The sequence below is a fragment of the Oryzias latipes genome, chromosome 16 (genome assembly GCF_002234675.1).
Source record: "Oryzias latipes chromosome 16, ASM223467v1".
NCBI classification, from domain to species: Eukaryota; Metazoa; Chordata; class Actinopteri; order Beloniformes; family Adrianichthyidae; genus Oryzias; species Oryzias latipes.
Genome location: NC_019874.2, coordinates 19,496,997 through 19,523,005, shown reverse-complemented (window position 1 = coordinate 19,523,005; position 26,009 = coordinate 19,496,997). Strand labels below are relative to the sequence as shown.

General features: G+C 39.9%; 3 protein-coding genes across 4 annotated transcripts; 1 reads left to right on the top strand and 2 right to left on the bottom strand.

Moving 5' to 3' along the window:
* Positions 1 to 2,505: 2,505 nt before the first annotated feature.
* LOC105355947 (protein shisa-7) lies at positions 2,506 to 13,313 on the bottom strand. The gene is made up of 6 exons (XM_011485370.3): positions 12,511 to 13,313; positions 8,318 to 10,614; positions 7,771 to 7,925; positions 7,357 to 7,422; positions 6,882 to 7,067; positions 2,506 to 6,698 (listed from the first exon to the last, which is right to left on the bottom strand). Exons 2-6 carry the CDS (start codon positions 9,076 to 9,078, stop codon positions 5,770 to 5,772), a joined length of 2,097 nt encoding a protein of 698 aa, XP_011483672.1. The 5' UTR covers positions 9,079 to 10,614; positions 12,511 to 13,313; the 3' UTR covers positions 2,506 to 5,769.
* Positions 13,314 to 14,010: 697 nt separating this feature from the next.
* Positions 14,011 to 18,020, bottom strand: ube2s (ubiquitin conjugating enzyme E2 S). Its single transcript, XM_004077937.4, has 4 exons — positions 17,819 to 18,020; positions 16,746 to 16,893; positions 15,472 to 15,662; positions 14,011 to 15,391 (listed from the first exon to the last, which is right to left on the bottom strand). Exons 1-4 carry the CDS (start codon positions 17,819 to 17,821, stop codon positions 15,053 to 15,055), a joined length of 681 nt encoding a protein of 226 aa, XP_004077985.1. The 5' UTR covers positions 17,822 to 18,020; the 3' UTR covers positions 14,011 to 15,052.
* A 1,956-nt stretch (positions 18,021 to 19,976) lies between these two features.
* Positions 19,977 to 25,962, top strand: josd2 (Josephin domain containing 2). Of its 2 annotated transcripts, none has more exons than XM_004077936.4 (5): positions 19,977 to 20,084; positions 20,337 to 20,465; positions 23,098 to 23,223; positions 23,564 to 23,758; positions 24,273 to 25,962. In XM_004077936.4, the coding sequence occupies exons 2-5, from the start codon at positions 20,344 to 20,346 to the stop codon at positions 24,382 to 24,384; spliced, it is 555 nt and encodes a 184-aa protein (XP_004077984.1). In that variant the 5' UTR covers positions 19,977 to 20,084; positions 20,337 to 20,343; the 3' UTR covers positions 24,385 to 25,962. The 2 variants fall into 2 exon arrangements, with proteins under 2 accessions (XP_004077984.1, XP_011483669.1); XM_011485367.3 differs by having other exon boundaries at positions 19,999 to 20,208.
* Positions 25,963 to 26,009: the final 47 nt, after the last annotated feature.

Below are 26,009 nucleotides of genomic sequence, written 5' to 3'. Positions count from 1 at the left end.
CCGGGTAGCAGCGGGGCTCGCGGACTGTGGTTAGGGTTCACTTTGTGCTGCAGGAACCCGGTTTATCACTGGCACACATGCAAACCTTTAGTGCCGACAAAACGAAAAATAGTTCCCACGAGCTCAACCATTTAAAAATCACTTATTTTGCAAGATAACGGATAAAAGAATTAATTTTAAATAATCTAAAAGAACAAACGATAACATCTAAAAAATAGAGTTGCCACAATTGTACAGCACACTTTGAAGATACATGTGTACCTGATAATTTAAGTGTTACCCAAGCTGTGTTCACAGCACTTTTATATATTTATTTTTTTCTGGCAAGTTGGCAGCTGATGGGTTTCTCTAGAGGAAAAATAGGCCAAACGTTTTCTGAAAGCCATCTGAACACTAGATTGGAGCATTACTTTATATGTTGTCACGAAAACCCTCTGTTAATAAACTGCTTTATTTTGAAATCCTTTTTGTTTCCCCTTAATTTCAAGGACTCTACTTTCAACCTGTTTCAAAATAAAAGTAAACATGATGAAATGCATAATCAATATTGCTCTATTATGATGTAATAGTTATTCGTTGGAGAATAAACGTAGTATTTTTTTATCTGTCACAAATGCACAAATAGTAATTTAATAATAATACATTTCTACATGAGGCCCCCGCTAGTTTCACACAATTTGGATACCACACAAGTTATGTAATAATAGTTACAAAAATACCTTATTACAACTTCAATCCTGTTGATACAGTGTGAAAAGAAAAGCACTGCCTGTTAATGTCTGTTTAGTTTAGTTAGAAAAAGGGAAACATTTTACAGTTTTTTTGTGTTTGTATTGTCCTTGTTGTTTGTCTTAATTTTATACCACATAAATATTCAAATTAATTCACGGCCCGACTTTTTCATCTGTCAGCACATGAGGACCCCTGTCCAGGCTGTTCGGCTGCTCTGCTCTTAACATATTGTGAAATAAAATTTTATTTTTTAAAATGCTCAGCAATTATAAAAACTTTTAATAACACATTAAATAAATTATATGAATGCAGAAGACCTGAAATTCTTCAAATGTGTGCAAAGACTGAACTTGAAGCCATTCATCCCCCTAGTGGCGGACTGTCCAAACTCCATCTGCACTGACTTGAGGGCATCATATGCATCCCTGTTGGTGCTTCCATAAATCTTGAAGCTTTTCCAGCTTTTCTTTAATGTGTGCATACCTCCTGTAGAAACTATCCTGGTATCACCACAGTGGGCATTGCCTGCTTTTTCATTTAAGCGTTCACACCTCTCAGTGCAATAAAGGGATTCATTCGCCTTAGGTCTCAAATATGAGCTGCATAACCCCTAACTCCCTGGAAGGATACAGCAGGTTCAATATGTTAGAACTCAGATGATATAGTGTAGATGTCATTTAAAAGTACAGTTTGGCCCTCTCTGGGTAGCACTGTGTTGCCAGTGTGAATTATACAATATCTAAAGAGGCACTAATCATTGGCACAGGCACACTGTGGGAGCACACATCTTCTTGTGTTACAGGACTTTCTTTTAATCCTGCAACATCTTTAGCTGTGAGCTCTTGTTAAGCAATACTTTGCCTCATGATCACTAGTTCTTACATATTGTTGTAAAGTGGAGCTCTTGTTTTGTGAGCAGACTCTCTTTGCACAAATGTTATGGTTTACTTTGAGATATAAATGTGTCTCAGTCAGAGGCTTCTCAGATTATAAAGGGTCTTAAACAGATTACTGTTTTTTCTCTCTAGATTCTACCTTTTTTTGTCAATTTGAGATTTGTACACTGAGATTTGTGTCACACATTGCCATTAAAAGGATTAAGTGTACACACAAGCAACCAAAATGTTACTCAGTCATTTTAAAATATTAAAATGTGTGGAACATTATATGGTGCTGACCCTGTATTCTTTACAACACAGTTGATAAAGATATTATTTTTTCCCCACTGTTGGACCAAAGTCAAACAGTCTTACACAAAATAAGTGCCTGCATCTTGTCCTCTGATGTGTTTTAGTTCAAATATAGCCTACATTCCAATAGATTTGACAGCAGTCTCTATTTATAAATACTGTACAGTCACATATTGCAGAATTTTAACTAGGTATGAGAAGACAGCTACTGCGATGAGGTTTGTCCAATGCTAAAAGGTGGGGAAATTATCTGTTGAAACGCATTAAACAAAATAATTAGGTATAATGAATAAAAGATAACAGCAATAATTTCAAAAAAGATATAGATGGTCTGAATTAGAAGGGATGAACTGGATTAGAGCACCACTGAAGAGGTTTTTATGAACAGATTTGTCACTTTGTGACTGTGCTAAATGGGATCACATTTAATTGTCTTCTTGGTTAAGTAGCTAACTTTAGTTGTGTGTATAATGAACATGTTTTCACTAAGCTTAACTAAACTGATGTTGAATGGATCTGTTTTTAGTCAGAAAAAACATAGAGAAAAAAATAAAAAACACACATTCTATAAGGAACAGAAAAACATGTTTTCCACCAACTTTATTAAACAAATTTTTTGTAAATCACTGTCGTATCCAAGGGGGATCAATGCATTAAAATGTGACAAAAACATATTCAAATTTGCAGGCATGGGAGCAAAAAAATGAACCATTTTCAGATTTGGACGTTTTTGTCTGTCCATTGAAGGTGGCCATAGAACATCATCCCTCTAAATGAATTCATAATGGCTAAAGCACACACCATATTCATTCATTTCTTTCTGAAAGCAAGCTTTTTCAATGTGCGTGCAGCTGTTATATTTCGGTGTTAAGAAAATAAAAGCACCCCTATGCTGTCTAAGAGGCAATGACATTAAAAAGACAACAAAATGTTTATGAATTTGGCACTGTACAATTTCTTATATACTAACACTGAACTTCTTTTTTTTTAAATATTCAAATTAATTTTAAAGAGATCACGTAAAATATTCTGATTTTACTAACTATACAAAACACAATACTTGCACAAAATCAGATTAACCATTTAAAAAAAATTATGAATAATGAGACTCAATGGAAATATGGCTTGTGAGATTTTACAGACTTTGCTACAAACATTTTGTGGCTCTGTTAAAAAAATGAATAAATAAAAAGCCAAAAAATACATAAATAAAAAAGGAAAATGTAACTGTATGTTGTCTGTCCGATTTCCTCAAAAAATGAAATTGTGTTTAGAGCTTATGGGTTTTCGTTACACTTCTATTCTTCTCCCAAATGAAAAAAGAAACATTCATCTGAACATACATACATGTCTCATGATTACAGCACATGCAACCCATGAGAACTTTGTGGGTAAGGCTGCTGCAGAAAACATATAATCCATGAATCCCCAACAAAAGCTCACCTATTCCTTCAACATTTAGAAGGCTGCTGTTTTTTTTTTTAACATATTCTGTACCAAAGTGGAAATCTCAGTAATCATTTGAAGGAGTCATAAGGCTGATGTCTAGGCACAGTACATACAGCTGCAAAAACTGGCCGTGTAAATACCACTGACCTGAAGACCCGGGCATGCTGTCAATGCCTCTCAATGGAATGGAGCTGGCATGCATCAAGATTTGGAATGTTTTTCAAAATTTGGTGACCAGATGCATGAACCACTAACTAGTCATGAGAACGCTAGTTATCTAGAAACAATAAACACTTAAATTCCACCAAGTAAAAGAACATCACACCATAAGATAAATTGTTAATAATAACCATAACAGTTATAATAATTACTAATAATAACACTCCATCATATTCATAACTACATGTAGAACTGTGTGTAGGAAGATTGTCCAAATGTGAATCCTTGTGTCGGCATTTTGTTTCTGTCTCCTTTTCACGTGACTGAACAAAAATCAAACAGTACCTTCTTTTTAATGTGAAAAAAAAAGATTTCTGCCTATTTAAACAACAAAATAAAATCCTCTCTCGATGCAGTTCCCTCTGTTGATCAGTCACTCTTTACTGTGCGCATGTGCAGAAGATAAACCTTGAAGATTCGACACAGAGAGTAGGTTGGTAACTGGTGCAAATATCAGGGGACTGGTTTGTGCAAAGTTTTTTTTGTCTCTTTGAACTGTGCTTAAATTCCTTGTGTTCATATCTTTTTTTAAACACGTTAATACTTGATACGCCATAACAATATCAACACAAAATCAATAGAAAGAGATACTATTTTATATGGATCACATATATCACATATACTGAAGTATATAGGATAGGATAGCCCTTAGTATTGATAAGCGTTGTTATTGGTGATTTTTTTTTTTACCTGTTTTTCTTAGTTTATTTTCTTTTTTTCCTTTTTTTATTCTCATACCAAGTGAAGTGCGTTATGATACAGCAAAGTCTTTGTCTTGGAGAGGGGAAGGGCTTTCCTTCCATCTGAGTCTTTTGCAGCACACAAAGCCGTGCAGGAGAAGACCCTGGCCTCGTCCTCCACACTCATTGTTTGAACGGCTCTGAAGCCAATCCTTTGACTGTACAAAACATCACTAACTCGGGTAACTTGTCACCCGCTGATAATAGTTAAGAGGTGATTGTCAGACCAGCTTCCTCTGTGGTTTTGTTTCTTTGTTTCCCCCATAGATGGCTATGGCTTTGAAGGGCAGTTGTGTAAGTGCAATCTCAGCATCATGCTCTACTCATTTGTGCTCTGTAAAAAAAAAAAAAAGAATCTATGCTCTGTATCTACAACGTAAATTACAGCAAGTTGCTGCTTTATAGTTAAACTGAAAAGTACTGTTTATAATCTCTTAATTCTCTGTCAACATTTTAATGGCTCTACAATATTTGGTAGCCCACTTTTTTGTACTGGTAGGTCCTGTTTCGTAAACAGTAATCTCACCCGTCACATGCTCCATCGTCTCCTTACACTCCTTTAGTGTAACAGTGGTCAACCATCTGAGATCCTCTGGGGATTATAATCTAAGGTCACATGGAAAACTAGGCAACCCAGGCAGCAGATTGTTTATGTGGGTACGTCCGCAGTTGAAATCAGGCACGGAGCCTTTCCAGCAGTCACAAACAGCCCCATCCACCATCTTGTCTGCTCCAGTACATAGGAAGCAACAGGAATACTTTAGTCTTCTTGTGTCTGGATGAGGTTAATTTAAGAAGAATATCCAGCAAGAAAAGAAAAAAAAATCGTCCACCAGGCACATGGGTCTTTGAGACTCATCTGATCTGTAGGGCTTCCCAGCCAGTAAAATCCAGTCTTTAAAATAAAAAACACCTTGTTAGCCAGGACTTCGCAGAATAACTGTTCAAAGAGTCCTGATTGCTTTGCTCTGTCAGACTCTGGGAGGGAAATTCTCACCCGCTCTTCTGCTTCATCCAGTCTTTCTAAATATACTCTCCTTTTCTATCTAATATGGCTCCTGAGTACTTTTTTTGGAAAAAAACTAAAAACTAAATCATGAGCAAATCCTCTGTTGGTCTTGTTTCAGTTGTCCTGTTAGTCTTTCTAGAAGTAATGGCACTGCTGCATATGGCAATATGGCAAATTTTGTTACAAAATATGGCTGACGTAGGCTATCACAAACATGACACAGATGTTCCATACTAAGATTTCATTTTCAAGCTAATTTAATTACAAGAGTACACTAATTTGATTAGCCTGAACACGTTAAGCTGTTACAATACTTCTTAAGTCTAGTTTTATGCTTTGATAGCTGTTATCTATTAGTTGAATGCAAAAGGACTGTCTGGCTATTCCCACGAATCTGCTAAGCAGTAGAGTCTACAACTAGGCACGAACCTCACACGGTCACCTCATTTTTACTTCCCGTTCTGATTCCCTGACTGCCTCCTCCACTCCCTGCGGATCCCCCACCGCCCCCTCCTGGGATGAAATGTAGCTGCTCGATGGTGTTCTGCCTTTTTGCTGCAAACGCCATCCTCCTGGCGCTGTGGCCTCCAAGTGTTCCTGTTCCCATGACTACCCCCGCCCCAGGCATTTCCCCTGACCAGGCTACGCCCCCACTCATGTGCCCTGTTATGGGCGTGTTCCGCTCTTGCTCTCGACCCGATGTGGGGTGAGAGTTCATCTTGATCATGTGGTGCCGGTCGAGAGATGGCGTGGCGCAGACGTTCTGCTGGGACTGGGCCTTCTGCTGGCGAGGGAGCGTGGGGACAATCCCTCCTGTGTGAGCGTATGGGTCTACAACTCCCATCCCGGGAACTCCCATCCTCTCTTCCAAATGGTCTGGTGACATAAGGAGCCTTTCCTGCCTTTCCTGTCTCTCCTGTCTGTCCTGGGGCTTCCTGGTGAGGGTTTGCGTGTTGGAGTTCTTGTTGGAGGCAGCCATGGCTTTGTAGTACTGATGCTGCTGGTTCTTGGACAACCGGGACAGAGTACCAGTGTTGCCTGGGACATCGGCCATGTTGAGCAGCTGGTCAGTAGACTTGACTTTCCTGGGAGGCTTGGAGAGAGTGTCGTAGTTGGGATTATATTGGGGCTCCGGGGGATCCAGAGGATAAGGATTAGGAGTAGGGGAGGCAGGCATGCCAGAAGGTGGTGGTGGGATCCAGGGTCGGGCTGCATGCCTGGGAAGGGTTCCTCTGCCACCGAGGGTGTAGTCCCCACCCCAGTGGAGATGGTGCTGAGAGGACTGGAGGGCGGGTTGGGCGGTGTGAGGCCGGCGCTTGGTGGTGCAGTAGCCAGACGAGTACTCATCGAGACCTTTCTCTGGAAGCCAGACAACAATTCTTTAAATTGTTTATCAGTAAAACCATTCACAAGAGCAATTTTTATGAATTTTGGGGCCTAGCGTCAAGAGTTTTCCCATGCTCCAGGGCTCATAAAACAACTACAGAAAAAGCTGCATGAGGGGACAGAGGAGGTGTCTCATTTCATCACCACAGCACTCACCGAGGCGTTTGAGCGAGGAATATCTGTTGAGCTCAGGCTTGGTGGCGCTCTCATAGGAAGGCGGCAGCTGGGCCAGATTGTGCAGGGAGTGGTGGAAAGCAGGTTGGGATTTGGTATTGTTGTGCTTACTGGAAAGCAGGGTGCCTCCAGCTGCCAGCTGAGCATTGTTCATTCGAGGCGTGCGTTCTACAGAGACCACAGTGAGAAAACAACCGTGTGTTAAATGAGATTTGCTCCTCTGGATGTTCTGCATCTCCTACAGTGGGGAGTGTGAATCTGCTATCATTCATAGAGATATATATTTCGAATTGGCTTTTAACACCAACACAAGCAACCATAGCTATGATAATCATTTTCATTGTTCAGATGAATAAGTCTTCTCGTGGGCTCAAAACGTAAGTGAATGGAGCAAATGAAGAATCGCAGTGATTACGTGTAATTTACATGGAAGCCCTGATTTCACCAGCTGCCTTACCGATGGTTGCCGTGTGTTTGGGGCTGTTGCCTGATGAGTGGATGAAATTGTGCTGCAGATTTCCCACTGAAAGTAAAAACGAAAATAAGGTAATCAGCTCAAAAGACCAGAGTCAAGCAGTTCAAAGTTAAAAAAGACAGAATATGTCCATCATTTTTCAAAGGTCGACAGGTTCGTTTGAATTCAACTGCCTTTTGATTCCTATTTGGAAAAGGTTATTATTGCCGCGTCAAAATGTAAACGGTTTATTTTCTTAGTGGAGAGAAACAGTGCAGAAACATAACCCATTCAAAAATGGATGCATATGTGGATTTGATGAGCACAGTGTGCTGGCACACACAAGGCATTGTGACTAGAAGCTCTGATTGGGTCTCTCTAATTGTTCCCTTGACGGACGCTGCTTAAGCTGCTCACGTCTGTTGTCTTTGCTGGGCACTCCTGGAGCGTAGAGGTTTTTCGGAGCTCTTCCTATCGTCCCCTGCCCATCCCCAACAGTAAGAGCCACGCTGTTGTTTCTCTCATCCTGCTGGACTGGACTCGGCTGGTGCCGCAGCATGTCAACAAAGGCTCTAATCAAATAAACACACAAGAAAAAAATGATGGAATGAAGCCATTAATAAATTCTGATTGACAACCATACATCTTAATATGACAAACTAAAAGAATAAACTATAATTGCAGGATATGTCCAGATTTACTGATATTTTTATATATTTTTCTGAAAATTTATATCTGGAAAAAGTGAACCATTATCTCCAATTTTAAGACCAAGAACAAAGTTCAAATGCATATTTTAAATGAAAAGACATATATGAGAGAGAAAAAAGGTCAAAAGAAGAGCTAAGACCACCAAACATCAATTAAGTTATAGATAAAATACACATTTTTGCTCCCCAAAGTATTGCTATAAAATATCCTAAAGCAGCAAATCCTGCAGTATGAGATGATTAACGTGTCTGACCTCGTCATGTTCATGTCCCTCTCGTGGGCCTCCTGTTGCACTTTGTTGAAAACCACCTTAATGCCCACAGCAACGGCCACCATGAACACAACTACGCCCCCAATGACGAAGCCTGTGTTGTGACTCTGCTGCTTCAGCGGGTCAAAGTCTGGGTCAGAACCCCCATCGTCTGGAAGGATCATGATCTCCGTCTGCGGCTTGGCCCAGTCTGGGGAGTCATAATTTTTGCAGTTGTCCTGCTCCAGTTTTCTGCTAGACTCTGGACAGCAGAAGCGGTAGTGGCAGGTTCCACAGCAGTAGATGAAGGAGTCCTTGGAACAGTTGAAGGCTGAATCAAAGTGTCCCATTACGTCGTAATAGCCTCGACATACATCCGTCCATCCATCCATCATTTGAAAAGGCGCGACCTGGGCTGCGCCTAGAGGTGGTGCGAGGGCCTCTGATGACGTTACATTCTTGGGGAACATTACCTGGGGCAAAGGTTTAGGAGGTGTTTCCAAAACCCCCCCTGAGGTTTCTGGGAGCTCTACGGGGCGTTTGGGCCGGCTTTGGAGAGCCGCTGGCAGGAGATTGGGCTGAATGGCAAGGAGCAGAATTGACGGACTGGAGTCATTCTTGGGCTCCTCGGTATATGGTCCTCTGGTGCGGTCAGTTTGCTGAGGAAGCGGGGACAGAGAGGTCTCCACAGCAGTGCTAAGTAGGGCAGCGAGGAGGGAGAGCAGCGAAACAGCAAGGACTCGAAGATTGGTGGTGGGCGTCATTTTCACATGACTAAGACATCTATTTTCTGTGGTTGAGTCAAGGCAGTTACAATGCTGTATCCGCTTTTGCAGTTTAACCCACTAAGATCCCATGAAGTGTGCATGCAAAAAAACACACGGCCCACTGGTTAATGATGATGTATCAGTGGTCTCATTCAGTAACACGGTCTGGAAATGTCTGGTGTCTGTCGTCTGTCTTTGTCTGTGCTCACAAAAGTATAGTAATTGGTCAGATTGACTAAAAAAGAACAAACTGTTGTGATTTTTTTTCTCTTTTTACGCGTCAACGCCTTCAAATAACAACATTGAAGAGGCTTTAATTTAAATTATATTAATAAACAGCCTATGTTATGCATTTAGTTAATCATACGGAACAGAAGAAGTTCTATTTTAAAGTCCCATGAGTGAAACTGCTTCTTGGAGGCAAAAATAATCCAATATAAATCAGCATTAAGTCTGTTTAGTAAAATATGGCATTTCTGTACATTCCGGAAATTGTGGCACTTAAAAGAGTGGTCAATGGCCACCTTTCTTGTCTTTCTTGGTTGACTATTTCAGTCAGGTTCTGAAAACAGTCATGATGGGCACTTATCTAACTTAAAAGCAATCATTCTCACAAAAAAATGCAATTCTATCTCCTATAAATGACTGTGGTATTGTTCTTGCCTTGATGACACAATCTTTTGGACTTAGATGATGGCACCACTGATCGCTTCTATCCATTAATGTAGCCTAAATTTGTGGGATAACATCTCTGTGCTCGTCCGGGCACAAATCCACTGATGCATCATCTGAATCTGTTCCACGACGGGCTGGTATCAGTACTTCCCCGGCACAGGCCGTTACTGTGACTGCTCTGCGGGTGACGATGAGGATCCGCTTATGTGCTGAATAAGTGTGACTGCAGAAAATCGGGAGCAAGCGTGCATCTAAAAAAGAGTCGCCTGTCTAAAAAGACACGCCGCTGAAAGCAATGGTTTTCATTCGGCTTTTAGGCACAAGCACGGCCTATGTCACTCTGCTGTATCCCTGATTAGATCTGAGTTGAGTGGCACTTTGCTTCAACGTGTGACATGTCTCTTGGAGTATGATTATTCCTAACTTGTCTCTGGGGTTCAAAGAATATCACTTTTGTAAAGAAATATGTAAATGTGTGGAGTTATTGTGCTGGAGGTGTTGGCAATAATAGACAGAGGCAGATCTGTCTCCCACAGAAATTATAATTATATGTAATTATCAAAACGTCCCTATCTGTAGCAGAGAATGTAGGCACAGATGGGGGGAACAGAATGCTGGAATCACAGAGGGCTCTGCTTGTTTCAGTTACATGCTCCTCTAACCTTCTGAGGAGAGTTCAACAGAAGAAGAGGGGGGGGGGGGACGTGGAAACAAAGCATTTCATCCACAAAGTGTTGTTCCGTCTGAGTTATCCGAGAGGCTTTTCTTCCTGTGTTGTCTTTGGGAATTTGTGCTTGATTTCCAGAACTTTCTGCTGTGTCGACAAACAAATTTGAAGTGGTTTTTCTGAGTGATCCGCTGCAACAAAAATGACAAATAGATTAGATGAGGCTGTAGATGTTCTCGTTGGTGTTTGTGGACCCTTCTGTGAGCTTCTGCTTCATATGCCGAAGCAGCAACGTTATTTTTATTATTAATTGCAAAATGTTCAGCTAATTTTTTCTCCTTCCCTGGTGTGTGTGTCTTTGTGCTTGTTTGGCTGCAGGAGAAACACTCTCCTGAAAAGCTGGCGATGGAGAGAAAGGGTGCAGAGAGATCCACACAGGATGGGGATTTAAATGTGCAAAGAGAGTGTGGCAAGCGGGAAGAGCCAGAGGTATAGATGCAGAGACGACCATGAGTGGGAGGGCAGCGTGTGGGTGGCACAGAATCAAGTACATTTCTCCCAGCACTTATCACTACAACAAGCCACATCACACAAACGGCAACACCAAACAGATCCGCAGTCCATACAGCACCCGAGAAGACAGAGGTGTTGATTCAGACTGCACATCAGCCACTGACATGACAATTAAAAAAAATTTAATCTATAAAAAAATGTAAATACATGAAGCTGTGCATTCGAAATTGCATGGGGTATTACAATTCCACCTTGCTTCTTTTTTTCTTTTTTCTTTTTTTTGCCCCTTCTCTCCTATTCTCCCTTTTCTCCATCGTTCTGCCTTTCTCTCTCAGATTCCATGCGTGGGTTGAGGCAGCTAACTCTCTCAGAATAGCACTGCAGCTCTGTCTGTGTGAGTGAAAGAAAAGGAAGAAGAAGAAAAAATCTAATCTACACCCATTGGCAGAGGCAGATTTCACTCATATCTGCACATCTTTATGCTCATGGAGATGATGCTTTGCAGAGTCATCTGAGAATGCTGCAAGCCTGCATTTTCATTTTTCCCAAATATGCATCTAAAGTTGAGGTGGAGCTGAATAGATGCAGGTTTTCATCTAAAACATCTATAAATAAATTCATTACAAAAGAGAATTAGTTGTGTTTTCTATGTATCTAGGTCTTTTTGGTGTGATAAAGCTTGTTCTTCCTCCTGGTCTCCAATATGAGGCAATGCAGAGGAAAAGCGTGGATGAGAGCATACGTTCGAGACAGCCAGAATGCAGTTGTGCGGGCAGTGCAAGGGAACTCGATTTGAGCCGATTGCTACGTCCGCAAGTGACAGAGCCAAAGCAGAGCAGGCGAACACGCAGTGTCTTTTCGCGGCACGCCCGGGCGAGCAGCGATTTCAACAGGTGTTTGTTGGAAACGAGACAAAATGGCCACTTTTATTTTTATTTTTTTCCCTCCACACAGGCGCCTTGCAGACGCAGGACAAATGGGTGCAGAACGCCTGGATGTCAAACGGGTGGATTTAGTGAGAAAAGCATCAGTGAGTGAATGAATGAATGGATGCTGCGCACTGGCTTTGCGTCCTGATTTGCACATCTTCTTCTCACAGACACCCTAATCCATCATTAGGTTAATAAGTTGCAAGTTGCATTGGACAACCATGCGGGTTATGGACAAGGTTTGCATATCAGTAGGCTGAAAGTGCGTGGGTGTATCCGTACCGGTGCATGTGTATGTATGGGCGCGCGCGCGTGTGATCTTGGATGTGTCTGTGTGTACATCCTATAAAAAAACATCCATAAATGTTGAAATCTCTCATATTTTTTGTGTCAAGTACAGAATTTCCGCATTTGAAAAAAAAATAGAAGTGTTTTCCAGAAAACCGCCTGTGCGCAGACGCTTCTGTGGCGCAGCTTTCATCCAAATGGTTTCTGATGAAACCAGCTGTGGTGCCTCAGCAAATAAACTCACTCACACACATGTACAAGCACATAAAGTACCAATCCAATCATCTCGAAAGTCAAGCATTAATCACGAGTTAGTAGAAATGTACAAAAAAAAAGGTGCATAATGTCGTGTCTTACCTGCGCGTTGCTGTGGGGTTTGATGCTGGAGAGCCTGCGCACTGTAGTGTGTATGTCAGCGCTTCTCAGATGGCAGCTGTTGTAGCAGGAGATGATGTGGAGGGATGGAGCGTTTGTTTGCTCTCTAGATCACCTGTTTTGGTGGGTTTCGGTTGTTTTTCTGAAGCGCTGCAGGTCTCAGCCACTCACGCTGTGTCTCCACCAGGACATCGATAATCCATCATCGCGGCACTTCGAGAAGAAAAAAAACGCATGCTGGAGACGAGAGAGGAGGGAGTGAACACCGAGATGTTCTCAGATTCTCTGCTCTGCTGTCTGTATCGGAAACAATCGCTTTGAGTGATGGTACAAGTTAAGAGAGGCAATCCCGCAAAACCCCGCAAGTTGTTTTATGTTTCCAACAAATGAACTTGATCTAGATTTGAAAGAAGCTGGTTCTCAGTCATCCCTGTAAGCGAAAGATTTCACCGCTGAACTTCAGCTGGCCTCTCGGAGGTCCGCTGCTGACGGAGCGCTGTGATTGGTCCGTCACACTGGTGCTGATGAGGCTCGATTCCAGGCTGCTCCGGGCTGATGGTCATGGCCCATTCAACTGGTGGCATCCAACTTCTCTTCTTTACCCGCACACACTGTGCGTAAAAACGCGTTCCTGAACATATGGATTCCAGAGAACCCTCAGTTATGGATTTGCTAATCTATTAAAAAAAATGACATCAGAGGAAACAAAGATGCCCTCAAACAATATACATGTTTGGTAAATTAAATCAATGGAAGACCGACAGAATCCAAAGAGTGCATGTGCGTTCATTTTTCTTTTGGTGCGCACACTAGAGGAAAAAAAAGAGAAACATGGTTGCCACAGCAACTGTCATTATGTTGGTGGCAATTATGAAAAAGATGAAAACGGGGAAAGGGAGAGGACTGGCGCAAAAACCTTCCAGGCACAGCTACAGAAAAATAAAAAGATTTTTAAAAAGGAGACAGTGGAGATCTTAAAGATAAAGTTCCTTTTGGATTTTTTAAAATAATATTTTAATCATTTTAACTGAGATCAAGCATCAACATGAATTATGGAACAGGAAAAAATGTTTAAAAGTGAAGATTCAGAGGAATTTGTGTATAATAGGTGGCAAAAGGACGTAAGCTCCTACAGCATGGAAGGTGTGCAGGTTTACATGGAGCCCCAGGTGTCTAAGCAGGGCTTGATAATTACCTGCATGCTATTTCTGTGCGGGTGGGTGGGCTGCATCATGTCTGCTGCAGAGGCCAGCAGAACCCTTCATTAGGTGGCCCAACTGCGCTCTGCTGGGCTCATTTTCGCTCGCCACTTTGCTGTGGTGGATGCATTTGCCTCCTTGAAAAAAAGACTTCTTTTTTTTTTTTGCAGTAAACATCAAGTGCTGTTTTACATCACCTGACACCCCAATCATCTGTCATCAATATGTCTACAAGAAAGCAAATGTTATAAGCAGGTATAGGATCAAGTAGGAAACATTTCACTGGTGGTTTCTCAATGTTTTTATTAACTTAAATATTTAAAAATGAAAACAAGTGAGCCAAAAGTTTGGCAGAAATTCCAGAGGCAACTTTCTATTTTAAATTAAGACATTTTAAGCTCATTTATTGGAAAAAGAGAATGCAGAGCCCAAACAGGTAGGATAATAAAGTCTCCTCAGTGCCCACATGGGCTGCTGGAGCCCTGCTTTTTAGAAGAGGATGGGCCTTTTGGAGAAGTTGCCATAGAACCATTTCTGCTCGTGTACAGCCACTGCTCCATTCACACAGAGGCAGGACAGCTGAATATAGACATGACTAGTTCACATGTTCTGAAAATGCTAGACAGTGAAATAACATCAAAAAAGGGGGCAAATGATGCCACTTCTAACTTTAGTTTTACAAAATTTAGATCACAACATAAAAAATACATTTAGAAAAATGTTTGCTTTTGCAAAATAGTGGCAATAATTCTCCCCAAATGGTGAACCATTCTTTTTAGAATCCTTTTTAGTACAAATTTCCATGATCTCCTTGGATCTCGACTTGAAAACCTGATATGAATTGAATAAGCACAGTCGTTTGGACCCAAGAAGATCGAAGGCCGAGCAGTACACAGTACCATCACAGCCACACATGCAAAAAAAAAAACATCTCAAAAAGACATCCTATCAACAAAGACAACAATACTTTTGTCTGGTTGAAGGTTTTTGTTTTTTCCTCCGACTGAAAGTCATTTTATGTTATTCAATCAAAGTGGGCCGAATTTAAAACAAAACTAATGACATGGTTTAAAAGTAAAAAAAAATTTAATTTCCTTTTTTCAGGAGGAACAATAGCTTTAGGACTGAAAAGAACTAGATCTGTGATGACAGGATGATTTAAACAGATGACAAAACAAAGGCTAGGAAGGACATTCTTGACTCTAATCGGAAAACTTAACAAAAAATGTGAACAAAATGGTTCTGTCAGCACACTTCAATATTTATATTTACACTTCCTTTAATTCATTCACTCACTCAGACACACAGAAAGTTTCACTGAGGTATTAAAGTCGTCTCAATGCGCGCTTCTTATCGGCTTTCTTTTTCACTACATTATTGATGTTGCTGCTACTGTTGCTATTGCTGCTGGCTCCATTGGCACTGTTACCCAGACCTGCTGGTACACTGGGTCCTGCTCTCTTTGTAGGGTCGCCCGCGTGCTTTTTTGGCTGAGGGCCGTCATTCGGATCCTGAGGTGCCCCCGACGTACCGCCCATAGCGTGGATTTCTGTGAGGAGGCGGGCTCGGGACTCGTACTCTGCATAGTCCTCCAACAACAAGCGCCCGGCCTCCTCGTTCAGAGCCGACTCCGGGTTTGGATGGATTAGAAGACACTTGATGGTCTGCCGTCACAAAGAGAAAATCGTTGACGGACCACATACATCACACTCAGGGGAAAGATAGCCGATGGTGGAACTCTTACAAGTAAGATGTGTCTGAGCCCGAGCTCTGCCTTCCAGTCCCTCTTCAGCACATTCACACAGATTTCTCCTTTGTGGCCGACGTTGGGATGAAAAATCTTGGTCAAGAAATACCCCTTGGGTGGAACAGCAGGGAAGTCCTTCCCGAGGACCAGACGCATTCGGAAAATGCCACCAGCAAATGGAGTTCCCTCTGTCAAAGTATAAAGAATTCATAGCATGAACAGTATGTCTTAACTGCGGATACACAGACTGAATTTTTTTCAAGCTGAATCAAATCTCTAACTTTGAAATCATAGACGTGCTAAACATCAAAATTCTTTAAAATGACAGGCTTTTGCACATCAGTCCTTGATAAATCTGCACTATTTTTGCAATTGAGCACGGCTAAACATGCCAAAGAACTGGAACCGTTCTTCATCCACGTCTGCTCAGCTCTAAAGGAGAACAAAATAAAAAAGCTAAATGGTTACGTTTTGAAGCTGGATTATGCTTAAAATATGCCCAGCATATTAAGACGCACTTCCTCTCTCACAAAATACAAACAATTCACAAACATCCTTGCCTCACTGTCTTCACGGTTTACTTTGGATAGCTGAACTCTTACAATAGCACACAGCTCTTTTAAATAAAAAAATAACAAGAATAACCCAAAGGGTTCATACAACTTTGGATTTTATAGTTATTATTTGTGGTTACCTTCACGAAGTAATGTGTAGCCTCAGCCTCAAGATGGCAATCATGCGCTAAACTGTTTGGCATTTAAAAACGGATTTTGAATTATATATTTCTTCTAATGCATGAACTGAACTGCATGCCAATATTATGGGGATAAACCTTTAACAATAGCAACAATTTTTAAAAATTGTTCAAAAAAGCTGTGAGTTATAGCTCTTTGTTTAAACGATTACAATCTTTATTTGGAATGTTGAATTTTTGAAACTCCTACGACTTGCATCGTTATCACTTTTTAAGAATTTCCATTCAACATAAGCTTAAAAGCCCCTGATAAAAATAGATGCATCAACAATGCAATCCGTCCAATTTAAATCAGTTCTTCCTTCAGAAATGAGCTATATCTATCCACAAGTCCAAGAAAAAGATGGCAAAAGGCTCATTTCAAAATGAAATCTATAATTAAATGCAGAATGTGCAGTACAAGACATGACATTTTTAATAACGTAAAATGCTGTAGTCCTTTCCTATTTTAGGAAATACTGCCTAAAAATGGCAAATCTAGTTTAAGCTTTCCATGGAGCCTCACTAAAATCCTTACCTGGTCCTTCAATGGATGTGTGGAGTTCAGTTATGTCTTCCTCACTAGGATAAATCTTTATACCTTCAGGTGGATCTGCTGCTAAAGCTGATACCTCTTTGTAGACCAAGCGCAGAACATGAGGGGGCAAATTCTCAACATTTGAGTTCTATGGGAAAACAGAACAGGGCACATAAATGGGCATTTAAATGTGTAAAAAGCTTTGGAAATGAAACCGATTTGATAACGAGAGAAAAATACAAAGAAATCACTAAAAATATAACTTAAAATTAAACAAGATACAAAGAATTTTCATCAATCTCGTTTAGTCTGATTCTTCAATAAAATATAAAGATAATAAAATGAGATAATTTAGAAAAGATAAATCCAAGCAAGCCATTGTCGGAAAATATAAATTGCTGACCACATGAGAATGTACTTAAGGATGTCACATCTGCAACACCTAAGAAGCAGCAATAAAAATGCACTTCTATTTAAACTGCACGTTCAATTGATAAAAAAAATCCTGCATTATATAAAAGTTATCATTTATTTATGTTGATTTAATACAGCTGGATGCTACTGTGCCATTTATGCTAGATTTTCAGTTAGAAATTTGCATTGCTGGGGGTCAGGAGGATATTCAAACGAATGCTATGCTGCTAGAACAAAAATACAACATTGAGTTTCAAAGTTTTTGTCGCCAAGCTTAAAGAAAAGAAGAAAAAAAGTTTTACTGTAGGTAATATAAAGGCACATTAAATCAAGGTACGATCGTATCATGACTGATAAAATATAAAATTGCAACTCTTACTAATTATTATACAGAAATAAGGAGATAACTTTACGTTAACGGTTAGCAAGAGGTAATGCCTCGAACTTAGCGTTGATTAAAGGCTGTAAAAACGCGATCATTACGCTAAAAGTACTCCGTACTATTTTTAAAATCATGTTTTGGTTCCGCGAATAAAAAACAACTTTTAAAAAAGAAAGAAAATCAACCACAACCAGGGTGTTTTTGACGATCTAACACCGGAGCAAGCTAGCAAAAACTCCCCTTAGCTGTTAGCAATACGCTCGGTCATCTGTCTTACCATCTTCGAAAATGAGATCTTTTTGGTGAATGGTTGTTTACTGGAATGGGATAAAACGAAGCTTTTTCTGCTACTATTTGAGAAAAAGTATTTTGTAGAAACTTAATCACAAAAAAAACCCTGATTACTGTCCTTTTCGCTTTAACGTTGACACAGGAACAAAAATACGATCCTCGATTTAACCTGCTGATATTAACCAATAGCCGTCTTAGCAAGTTGACGCGTATGAAGTTCCTAACCAATCACAATCTAGATTTTCTATTACGTCATGATAGAAAAAATATATAAGCCAATCAGAGTGTAAAGAGAGCTGATGCTGGTGAGCCATAGGCCCGTTTGAAAAACTCAAACTACCGATCGATACTGACAGGAAATAAACCACAATCAAGAATATCGGGTATATTAGATTAGCTAATATAATTCAATCAATAGCAGTGAGCATTTTTATAACGTGAAAAATACATTTAAAACAAATATTCCTAATTATATTTTAATATAATTGTTTAAGCAAATAAGTGAGCTGTATTTCTGAAGCACCTTTTTATGCATTTTCTAAACACTCCCTGTGGCGGTTGTTGGAGTCTATTCTAACTACCCCCAGGTGTGGTACACCCTGGACTGTCTGAGCCACACAACCACATACACTCACATTCATTACTTTTAACCTTTCCTAAACAAATGCATGTTAGCTTTTTTATAAAAGGACACAACAGAGTCAATCAGGGACACTGACAGGATAAGGGCATTCAATAAACATGGTGCCTCAACCTGAGGACAGCTTTCCTGGTTTTGGAGCAGGATTTTGGACTAACAAAAAAAATTGTAGGCCAATAATAATATTAAATGACTGTCCATCATACAAATACCAATAATTTAGTGGTGTGTCCTAAATATCTATGAACATAAAAACAAACCCCGCAACTATCAGACAATAGAACGCTATTTTAGCATTGCTGTGATCTAATGCTTGTTTTTGCACAATTTGATTTTGAAACATTGTACTCAAAACTGGCTTATGTTCTGTGAGAAATCTTTAAAAAATGTTATGCAGGTCTTTGTACATCTCAAAGTTTCCTGTGCATTTATGAAGGAAGAAACAGCGCCAAATGCAAAATAGCACACAAACAGATAACCCAATAGTGTCCTCAGGACCTCTTGTGCAAAAATCAAACATATAACTGGGAATGGTAACCAATTTGGACACAACATTGATAGAGACAATGTAGATAAAACAGGGTTTTTTTTTAATCTCAAAAGGAAGGTAGGAGAGGATAAGAAGGTCTTTTTATTACCATTCTACAAAGCTCAACAGAAATCACTGTAAATGAGACAACAGACATAACTTTAAAAAAAATCAGAACATGATACACTAACATTCAACAATTTTGACAAAGAACAACTTCAGTTCTAAATTCAACACATAACATACATTAAAAGATTTGTAAAAGGTTCAGAATAGCAACATCTGACACAATATCAGACTAAAAAATAACTGATGGAGTGCTCATGGCATCTTCAAATTATCTAATTTGTTATTAAATATTGTTCTATGAATATCTCTCCTTTCATTGGTCCTGTATGGCTGAAATGTGTTCACTCAAAACAGAAAGGTTCAACAATGGAGTTTCATCTTACATTTTGCTGCCTTTGTAATGGCTATCAACTTGTATCTCTTGGATTGAACACAGTATTTCCTGCTCAGAGCAGTTTTGCTTTCACTGAATATGATGTTATCCAGTCAATCACAGATATAGTAGACATGTTGCATTCTAGGAAAATGTAACATTATCATCAACATTCATGAATATCATCACAAGTAATTTCTCCATCAAAAAAATTCTTAAGTTGAAAGACAATAATCCATATGAAATATTTCGTGTTTTATTTTTTAATATAAATGTGTATTGTTTTTCTTTTAGAGAAAAAATATCTGAAAGTCTGTCTTCACCTCCTCTCTGCCACAACTGAAATTAATAAAGCTGCCACTAGATGACGTTGCAAGCTTACATTATTGCTATTTTGACCTGCTTAAAAACATTAAAAACAATCGCGCGGACTACCAGAAATATTTTTTTGCGTTTATTTAGTGCTATATGTACTTGGTAAATAAAAGAAAATTCGTGTTTCGGTGTTGCTCTGTGGGACTCTTTAAGCATGGGGGCGTGTTTTTTGTAGAACAACAACACGACAAAGACTCTGCTTCCGGTTTCTGGATGTAGCTGACGGACTCCAGCGTCAATAAAACGTGGATTTGCTTTATCAGCAGGTAACGAGCTCCGTTTCATTGTAATGGCGTGACAATAGTTCGCGCTGCTGCTACTTTCTAAACCACTTTTTGAGCGGCCAGCTGGTGAACTTCCACCAGGGTGTCATAGTTAGCTTCTTTTCAGGTAAGAAGATAAGAACTACTGTACTAGCTGGTGCTAACCTCTCATATTATATCTGATGCTAGCTAGCATGAGTGACGTGTGTATTCTGGTTTTGTTGACGTCCACGTTTTTGTGTTTGAAACGGAAAGCGATAGAATGAGCGAAGCCGAGGTGTTTCATGAGAAGCAACGGTTGGAGCTGTGCGCCATTCACGCGCTCAACAACGTGCTTCAGGAGCGAGTGTTTACCAAGGAGACGGCTGACGACATCTGTAAACGGTAACAACGTGCTGACATGATCTTGTACCCATTCTCTCAATTTAAAAAAAAGCATATATTGAAACACATTGGATGTATTGTAATGTGTGGTACTTGTAGTTTCCTTGTTTATGTTCGTGTTTAAGGCTTAAAACAAAACAAAACAAACAAAAACAGTCTCGATTTCCCCAGGTCATCATAGTTGAATATTTACACTTACTGGCCAATTTTATGTGGTACAACTTGCTAGTCCCGTGTTGGACCCCCTTTTGCCTTCACAACTGCCTGAAACCTTTGTGGCTTAGATTCAACAAGACTGTGGTGTTGGAACCATGCTCAGCTGGTACTAAGGGTTCCAAGGTGTGCAAAGAAAAGATCCCCCACACCATTACACCTCCACCACCAGCCTGAACTGTTGATACAAGGCAGAATGGATCCACGCTTTCGTGTTGTTGACGGCAAATTCTGACACTACAATCTGAATGTTGCTGCAGAAATGGAGACTAATCATACCAGGCAAGGTGCACGATTTTAGAATCAGTTTCCTGTTCTTAGCTGACAGGAGTGGTACCCGTTGAGGTCTTCTGCTGCTGTACCCCATCTGCCTCATGATTGGACGTGTTGTGCGTTCAGAGATGCTCTTCTGCAGAACTTGGTAACCAGTGGTTATTTGAGTTACTGTTACTTTCCTATCAGCTGGAACCAGTCTGGCCATTCTCTTCTGACATCAACAAGGCATTTCCACCCACAAAACTGCTGCTCACTGGATATTTTCCCTACAAACCCTAGAGATGGTTGTAGGTACAGTGATGAAAGTCTTCCGGGAATTCCCGGAAATCCGGGTTTTTGAGCAAACCGAACGTACTTTCCGGGAAATAAAGACCTGATCTCTACGGACAAATCGCTTTCCGGATTAAAAAATGGTCTGAAATCAGCTAATTTTAGCTTTATTTTCTATATTTCTCAGCAGATCGCTTCCTCTATGGTCGTGGCCATCTCTCGTCTTCCCGGCCTAATTGACCAATGACGGGACGTTTTAGTTGCTTTCGGATGCGTCGACGGGTCCGATTGGCTCTGTCTGCACCACGTGGTCAGCGTGACTCGCTTCCCTAGAGACCAAAACTGGCGGACCCACGCTAAATTTTCACAAACACATCTGAAGAGTTTGCGATCAAATTTGTGTTAAAATAATGGCAGGCATCGTCATTATTGAGCGTGGTCACGACCTCAGTTGTGAGAAGACGATAAAAAACAAATTGAAGTGGTCTTGGCTGGAAAAAAAAGATTTTTAAGGTAGTGTAGGTCAAATACTTTTTTGTGTAAAATAATCTCAAAACCACATTTTGAAATAATTTCAATTTTAGTTTTGAGTTTCAGTTTTTATTTTGAATACATTTCTCTATCTAATTTATTTGTATTTCCTAATTACCATGATTTAGTTCAGTATAGTTGACATTAATTATAAGTATTTGATGGTTTGGACCCGCACTCCCTTAAAAAATAATGTTTACAATGTTTAGTTTAGTTTGTATGTTTGTTTTGATATTTCCCAGATTACTTAGTATTGGTGTTAAAGAATTGATGTATTATGTTATAGAATTATAGTTTAAAGCAGATCCCATATTTTGATGTAATTATAGTTTGAGAAAACAGTGCAAGTGGATGTTGTACATCAGTCATTTCTAAAGCAGAAATAATGTATAAATAACTGAGGTATTTTCATAGAATATCATAGTTACTGGTGTTCTTTTTGCCATTTGGGGCTTTGATGTTACTATATTTTAGCAATTGTATGTTTTGCAGCTTTAAGGAAAAGCGTAGATTGTAGGATTGTGTTACTTTGAGCAATTTTCCAAATTCTTTTTTAGGACCAGCAAGTCCTTAATGGAGAGTCAAACTAGGGGTTTGAATGACAAATCATGATGCTCCAATTAGTCTTAGTTTCTTGATAAAGAAGTGAATAACTAGTTGCCAGAATGCATCTAAGACCACGTATTTTTCCAAAATTTCGCTCTGTGCCCGCCATATCGCTCAAAGAAAAGTTCAGGGATTTTTTCCTTGCCTGACTTTCATCACTGTAGGTAAAAATCCTAGCAGGTCACTTTGAAAGTCACTACAATCACCTTTCTTCCACATTCTGATCCTCGGCTTGAACTGCAGCAGATTGTGTTGACCATGAATGCCTAAACGCATTGACTTTCTGCCATGTGATTGGCTCAGTGCAAATTTGTTACCGGGCAGTTGGATGGGTGTACCTAACAAAGTGCCCAGTGAGCGTACATATCTTTTTTTTTTTTTCTGCAAAAACTTCCATCTGAATTTAAATGGATAATGTTTCTTTCAAGTCTGACCAATAAAATAAAAGCTAAACACACCCAGATGTTTATACTGTTTATATTTTTCTGGAACAAAATAATGATTGTATTTCAAACAAATAGATAACTCTTCTGCAGAGATGAAGCCACAGACAAAGTGCAGGTCTGGAGAGGCTTGTGGTTTACATCAGGACCATTAACATAATTGAGCTTGAGTTAAATTGAGTCACAGTCTTGGTGGCTTTTGGCAATCAAATTAAGCCGGACTGAGGGGCATGAGTTGCCAGACAGGGATGAAAAGGGGACATCCCTTTATAAAAATGTTGTCTTCTTTGCAGGCTGGCTCCACAGTGTGTGGTTAACCCCCATCGATCAGTGTTAGGAACAGGAAACTATGATGTTAATGTTATTATGGCAGCGCTACAGAGCAGGGAGCTGGCTGCAGTGTGGTGGGACAAACGCAGGTCAGTTCACACTCCGATCCCTGTTCATTCACAAACCTGTCTTTTTTTTTTTTTAAATTAAAGACCCTCTCAGATTATCTTTTGTTCTATTTTACACCTGTGTTGTTTTCTAGGACATAGTTTCTGCAGAGCAGTATGAGTATTAGAAATTTGCCTCAGAGCTATGGGCGGGACTGTTGGTGTGATACAAACCCCGCCTCCCTTGTGGCCCATGTCACAAATAAGCATTAATCATTTGAAATATTTAGAATGTTAGTCACAAATTTCAGCATCATGTTGGTTGTGAATTAAAGAAATGTGTCTGTTTCTTTAAAAACGTATTTATTTTTTTCATCTACAGGACAGTTCAGAGCCTTTGCCCATCCAAGGTCCAGGGCTTTATTCTTAATGTTCCATCTCGAGTATCTTTGGGAATCGTTTCCCTCCCCCTCCGAAGGCGGCACTGGCTTGCAGTTCGACAGGTTAATGGACAGTACTATAACCTGGACTCCAAGCTGAAAAATCCTTTCTGCATAGGAGGAGAAGCAGAACTACGGTGAGAAGCTTTAAGCTTCAGGGTGATTCAGGTGAAAAGTAGGATTATAGATGTTTTAAAACTCTTTACCACAAATTTTATACACGTCTTTTTTTTTCAGATAGAAATGAACATTTTCTCACTTTTCTTTCTTGGAAACTCTTAAAGTTCAAACCGTTCCGAATCCCAAAAATTAGTCCAGTGTTAAAGAATGAAAACCCAAATCTGCCCGCGATCAAAGATTTATGTAACTCTGGCAAACTGCACGCACCCATACAGGAGACGCAGCATGGAGGAGATTGATTGACAAGGTCAATAGCTAATTAGGCTGTTAAAAATGTTTAAAAATATAAACAGAAAAAGGATGCAAAGTTGCGCTGAAAAATCGGTCAAGCAGCAAGATCACAAAAGGTGAATTGCAATTTAGTGAGAGAACACTACGTCAAATCCTGGGCCTTGTTTGTCACAGGGGGTTTGCATCACTAAGGTCTGTAGCCTTGTAACCTTTTCTCTTCTTTATCCTTTGTCTTCGCAGTGGTTTTCTCAGTGAGCAGCTTTCTCAGGAGGTGGCAGAGATGCTCCTGGTTGTACGACGGGAGGTGGAGGACGATGGGTCTTGGCTAAACTCTGACTCCCCCAAGGAGTGACACGTTTGCCGTGCCAAGATGACATCAAAGGACCCTTTTCTTTTGGTTAAAAAGGCATCTTCAGGGAAAGCACTAAAACCCATGAAACATCTACACTGACACTTTTTTTGTTTGAATTTCCAAAGAGAAGCAGAAGTTGACTTCTGAAATGAGGAACTTTTGGATTGGAACAGCTGTTCTGGTTTGACACACGCATTGCGTTGTCCATCTTTCTCCCGGTAGCTGACAGAATTGCAGGTTTGAGGCAAGCAAGTGAATTTAATTCCACTCAGGTTGTGATAAATAACAAAATTGTTTACAGTTCTTTACAGACTTTGTGTATGGACAAAAGAACAACTCCCTCTTATTTGATAGTATCTTTCATTTGTGAAGACATTTATGTAAGAAGCTGAAGAGATTTTGTTCCTAAAGGTGTCGTTCTCTCAGATCATAATGCATTGAGGGGAGGATGATCAACTACTGTCCGCCATTTCTTGCCTGGTTTCCTTTAAACCATCTATGCACTACGGATGAGATTCACAAACACGTGTGATGTTGCTCACAGATAACCTTTGCTGTGTGCTAAAGCGGGATTCCTATGCATTTCATTTTAGCCGGAGCTTGAAGCATCCCAAAAAACAAGTCGTCGCCATGGTCACCTTTCCCAGAAGCCCGACCTGCTTGGTTGCAGTTTATATTCACAGTGAGATCAGAACTCACGATAGGTCCCTCTAACAACCAGAGTCTTTTTTTTTTTTAAAGACAATGTTGTTAACAGTGAAGTCTTTATTTAAAACAGGATTTTTCTTTTTTTTTGGGGGGGGGGTTGGTAATTCAATTGGCCAAAATAAAATCTTCATTGAGGCTTTTGGTGGTTTAATGCCAATCTGTCCCAATGTACTTTTTTGTCACTGGACAAATACATTTTAAGTATAAATTACTTGAGAAATGTTAGAGATACTTTTGTTTCATTTTTAGAATTGCAGAATCCAAATGTTTCCTACTCATTTGTACCATAAAGTGGCTGCACACTGTCAGTATCTGACTGCTCTTTTAATTAACAGTCTGGGTTATGGCGTTCTATGATTTTAGAATGGTTAGTGTTACGGTAGTTAGGCCACATATACCTAACATAACCCTGGATTTTCTACCTGCATTGTTGTTCAAACGTTAAGTAAAACCATGAAAGATTACAGTATTTTTTTGTTTTACTGTCTTAGTTTAAGCTCAAAAAAATGGTTTGAAAACATCAAATGTTGAAATTCATCAGTTTCTAATTTTGTACTTGGTGATAGGAGGAGAAGTTAAGACATTTAATGTAATTAATGGACATGAGTAGCTGCATGGAAACCAAAATTAGTTTCAAGCTAAAATGAAACTGTGCAGGAATGTACACGCCTGTGTTCACGCCGTGGTTCTGTGACTGTTTGCCGCCTCTTTGTCTGCATTTGTCTTGCCTGTTGAACTATGCATATAAAACTCTTTAGAGCACCGCCTCTGATACACACTAGTGACTAACTCACCCATGATCCTCAAGCTGAGAGGTTCAACATGTTGATGCTTATTTATATAATAAACCTCGACCTCTTGTTTAAATTACATGGTGTGTTTTACTGATTTGTGAAAAAAATCAATATAGAGACACG

What these genes read in the sequence shown, in the direction of transcription:
- LOC105355947 (XM_011485370.3), bottom strand. Translation starts at nt 9,078, where the DNA reads ATGACGCCCACCACCAATCTTCGAGTCCTTGCTGTTTCGCTGCTCTCC. An exon ending in GCCCAGCAAAGACAACAGAC is followed by an intron (nt 7,423 to 7,770) that starts GTGAGCAGCTTA and finishes TTTTACTTTCAG; the next exon opens with TGGGAAATCTGCAGCACAAT. An exon ending in TTCCTCGCTCAAACGCCTCG is followed by an intron (nt 6,699 to 6,881) that starts GTGAGTGCTGTG and finishes TCTGGCTTCCAG; the next exon opens with AGAAAGGTCTCGATGAGTAC.
- ube2s (XM_004077937.4), bottom strand. An exon ending in CACATCCATTGAAGGACCAG is followed by an intron (nt 15,663 to 16,745) that starts GTAAGGATTTTA and finishes ATACTTTGACAG; the next exon opens with AGGGAACTCCATTTGCTGGT. An exon ending in GGCTCAGACACATCTTACTT is followed by an intron (nt 15,392 to 15,471) that starts GTAAGAGTTCCA and finishes TTGTGACGGCAG; the next exon opens with ACCATCAAGTGTCTTCTAAT.
- josd2 (XM_004077936.4), top strand. Translation starts at nt 20,344, where the DNA reads ATGAGCGAAGCCGAGGTGTTTCATGAGAAGCAACGGTTGGAGCTGTGC. An exon ending in GTGTGGTGGGACAAACGCAG is followed by an intron (nt 23,224 to 23,563) that starts GTCAGTTCACAC and finishes TTTCATCTACAG; the next exon opens with GACAGTTCAGAGCCTTTGCC. An exon ending in GGAGGAGAAGCAGAACTACG is followed by an intron (nt 23,759 to 24,272) that starts GTGAGAAGCTTT and finishes TTGTCTTCGCAG; the next exon opens with TGGTTTTCTCAGTGAGCAGC.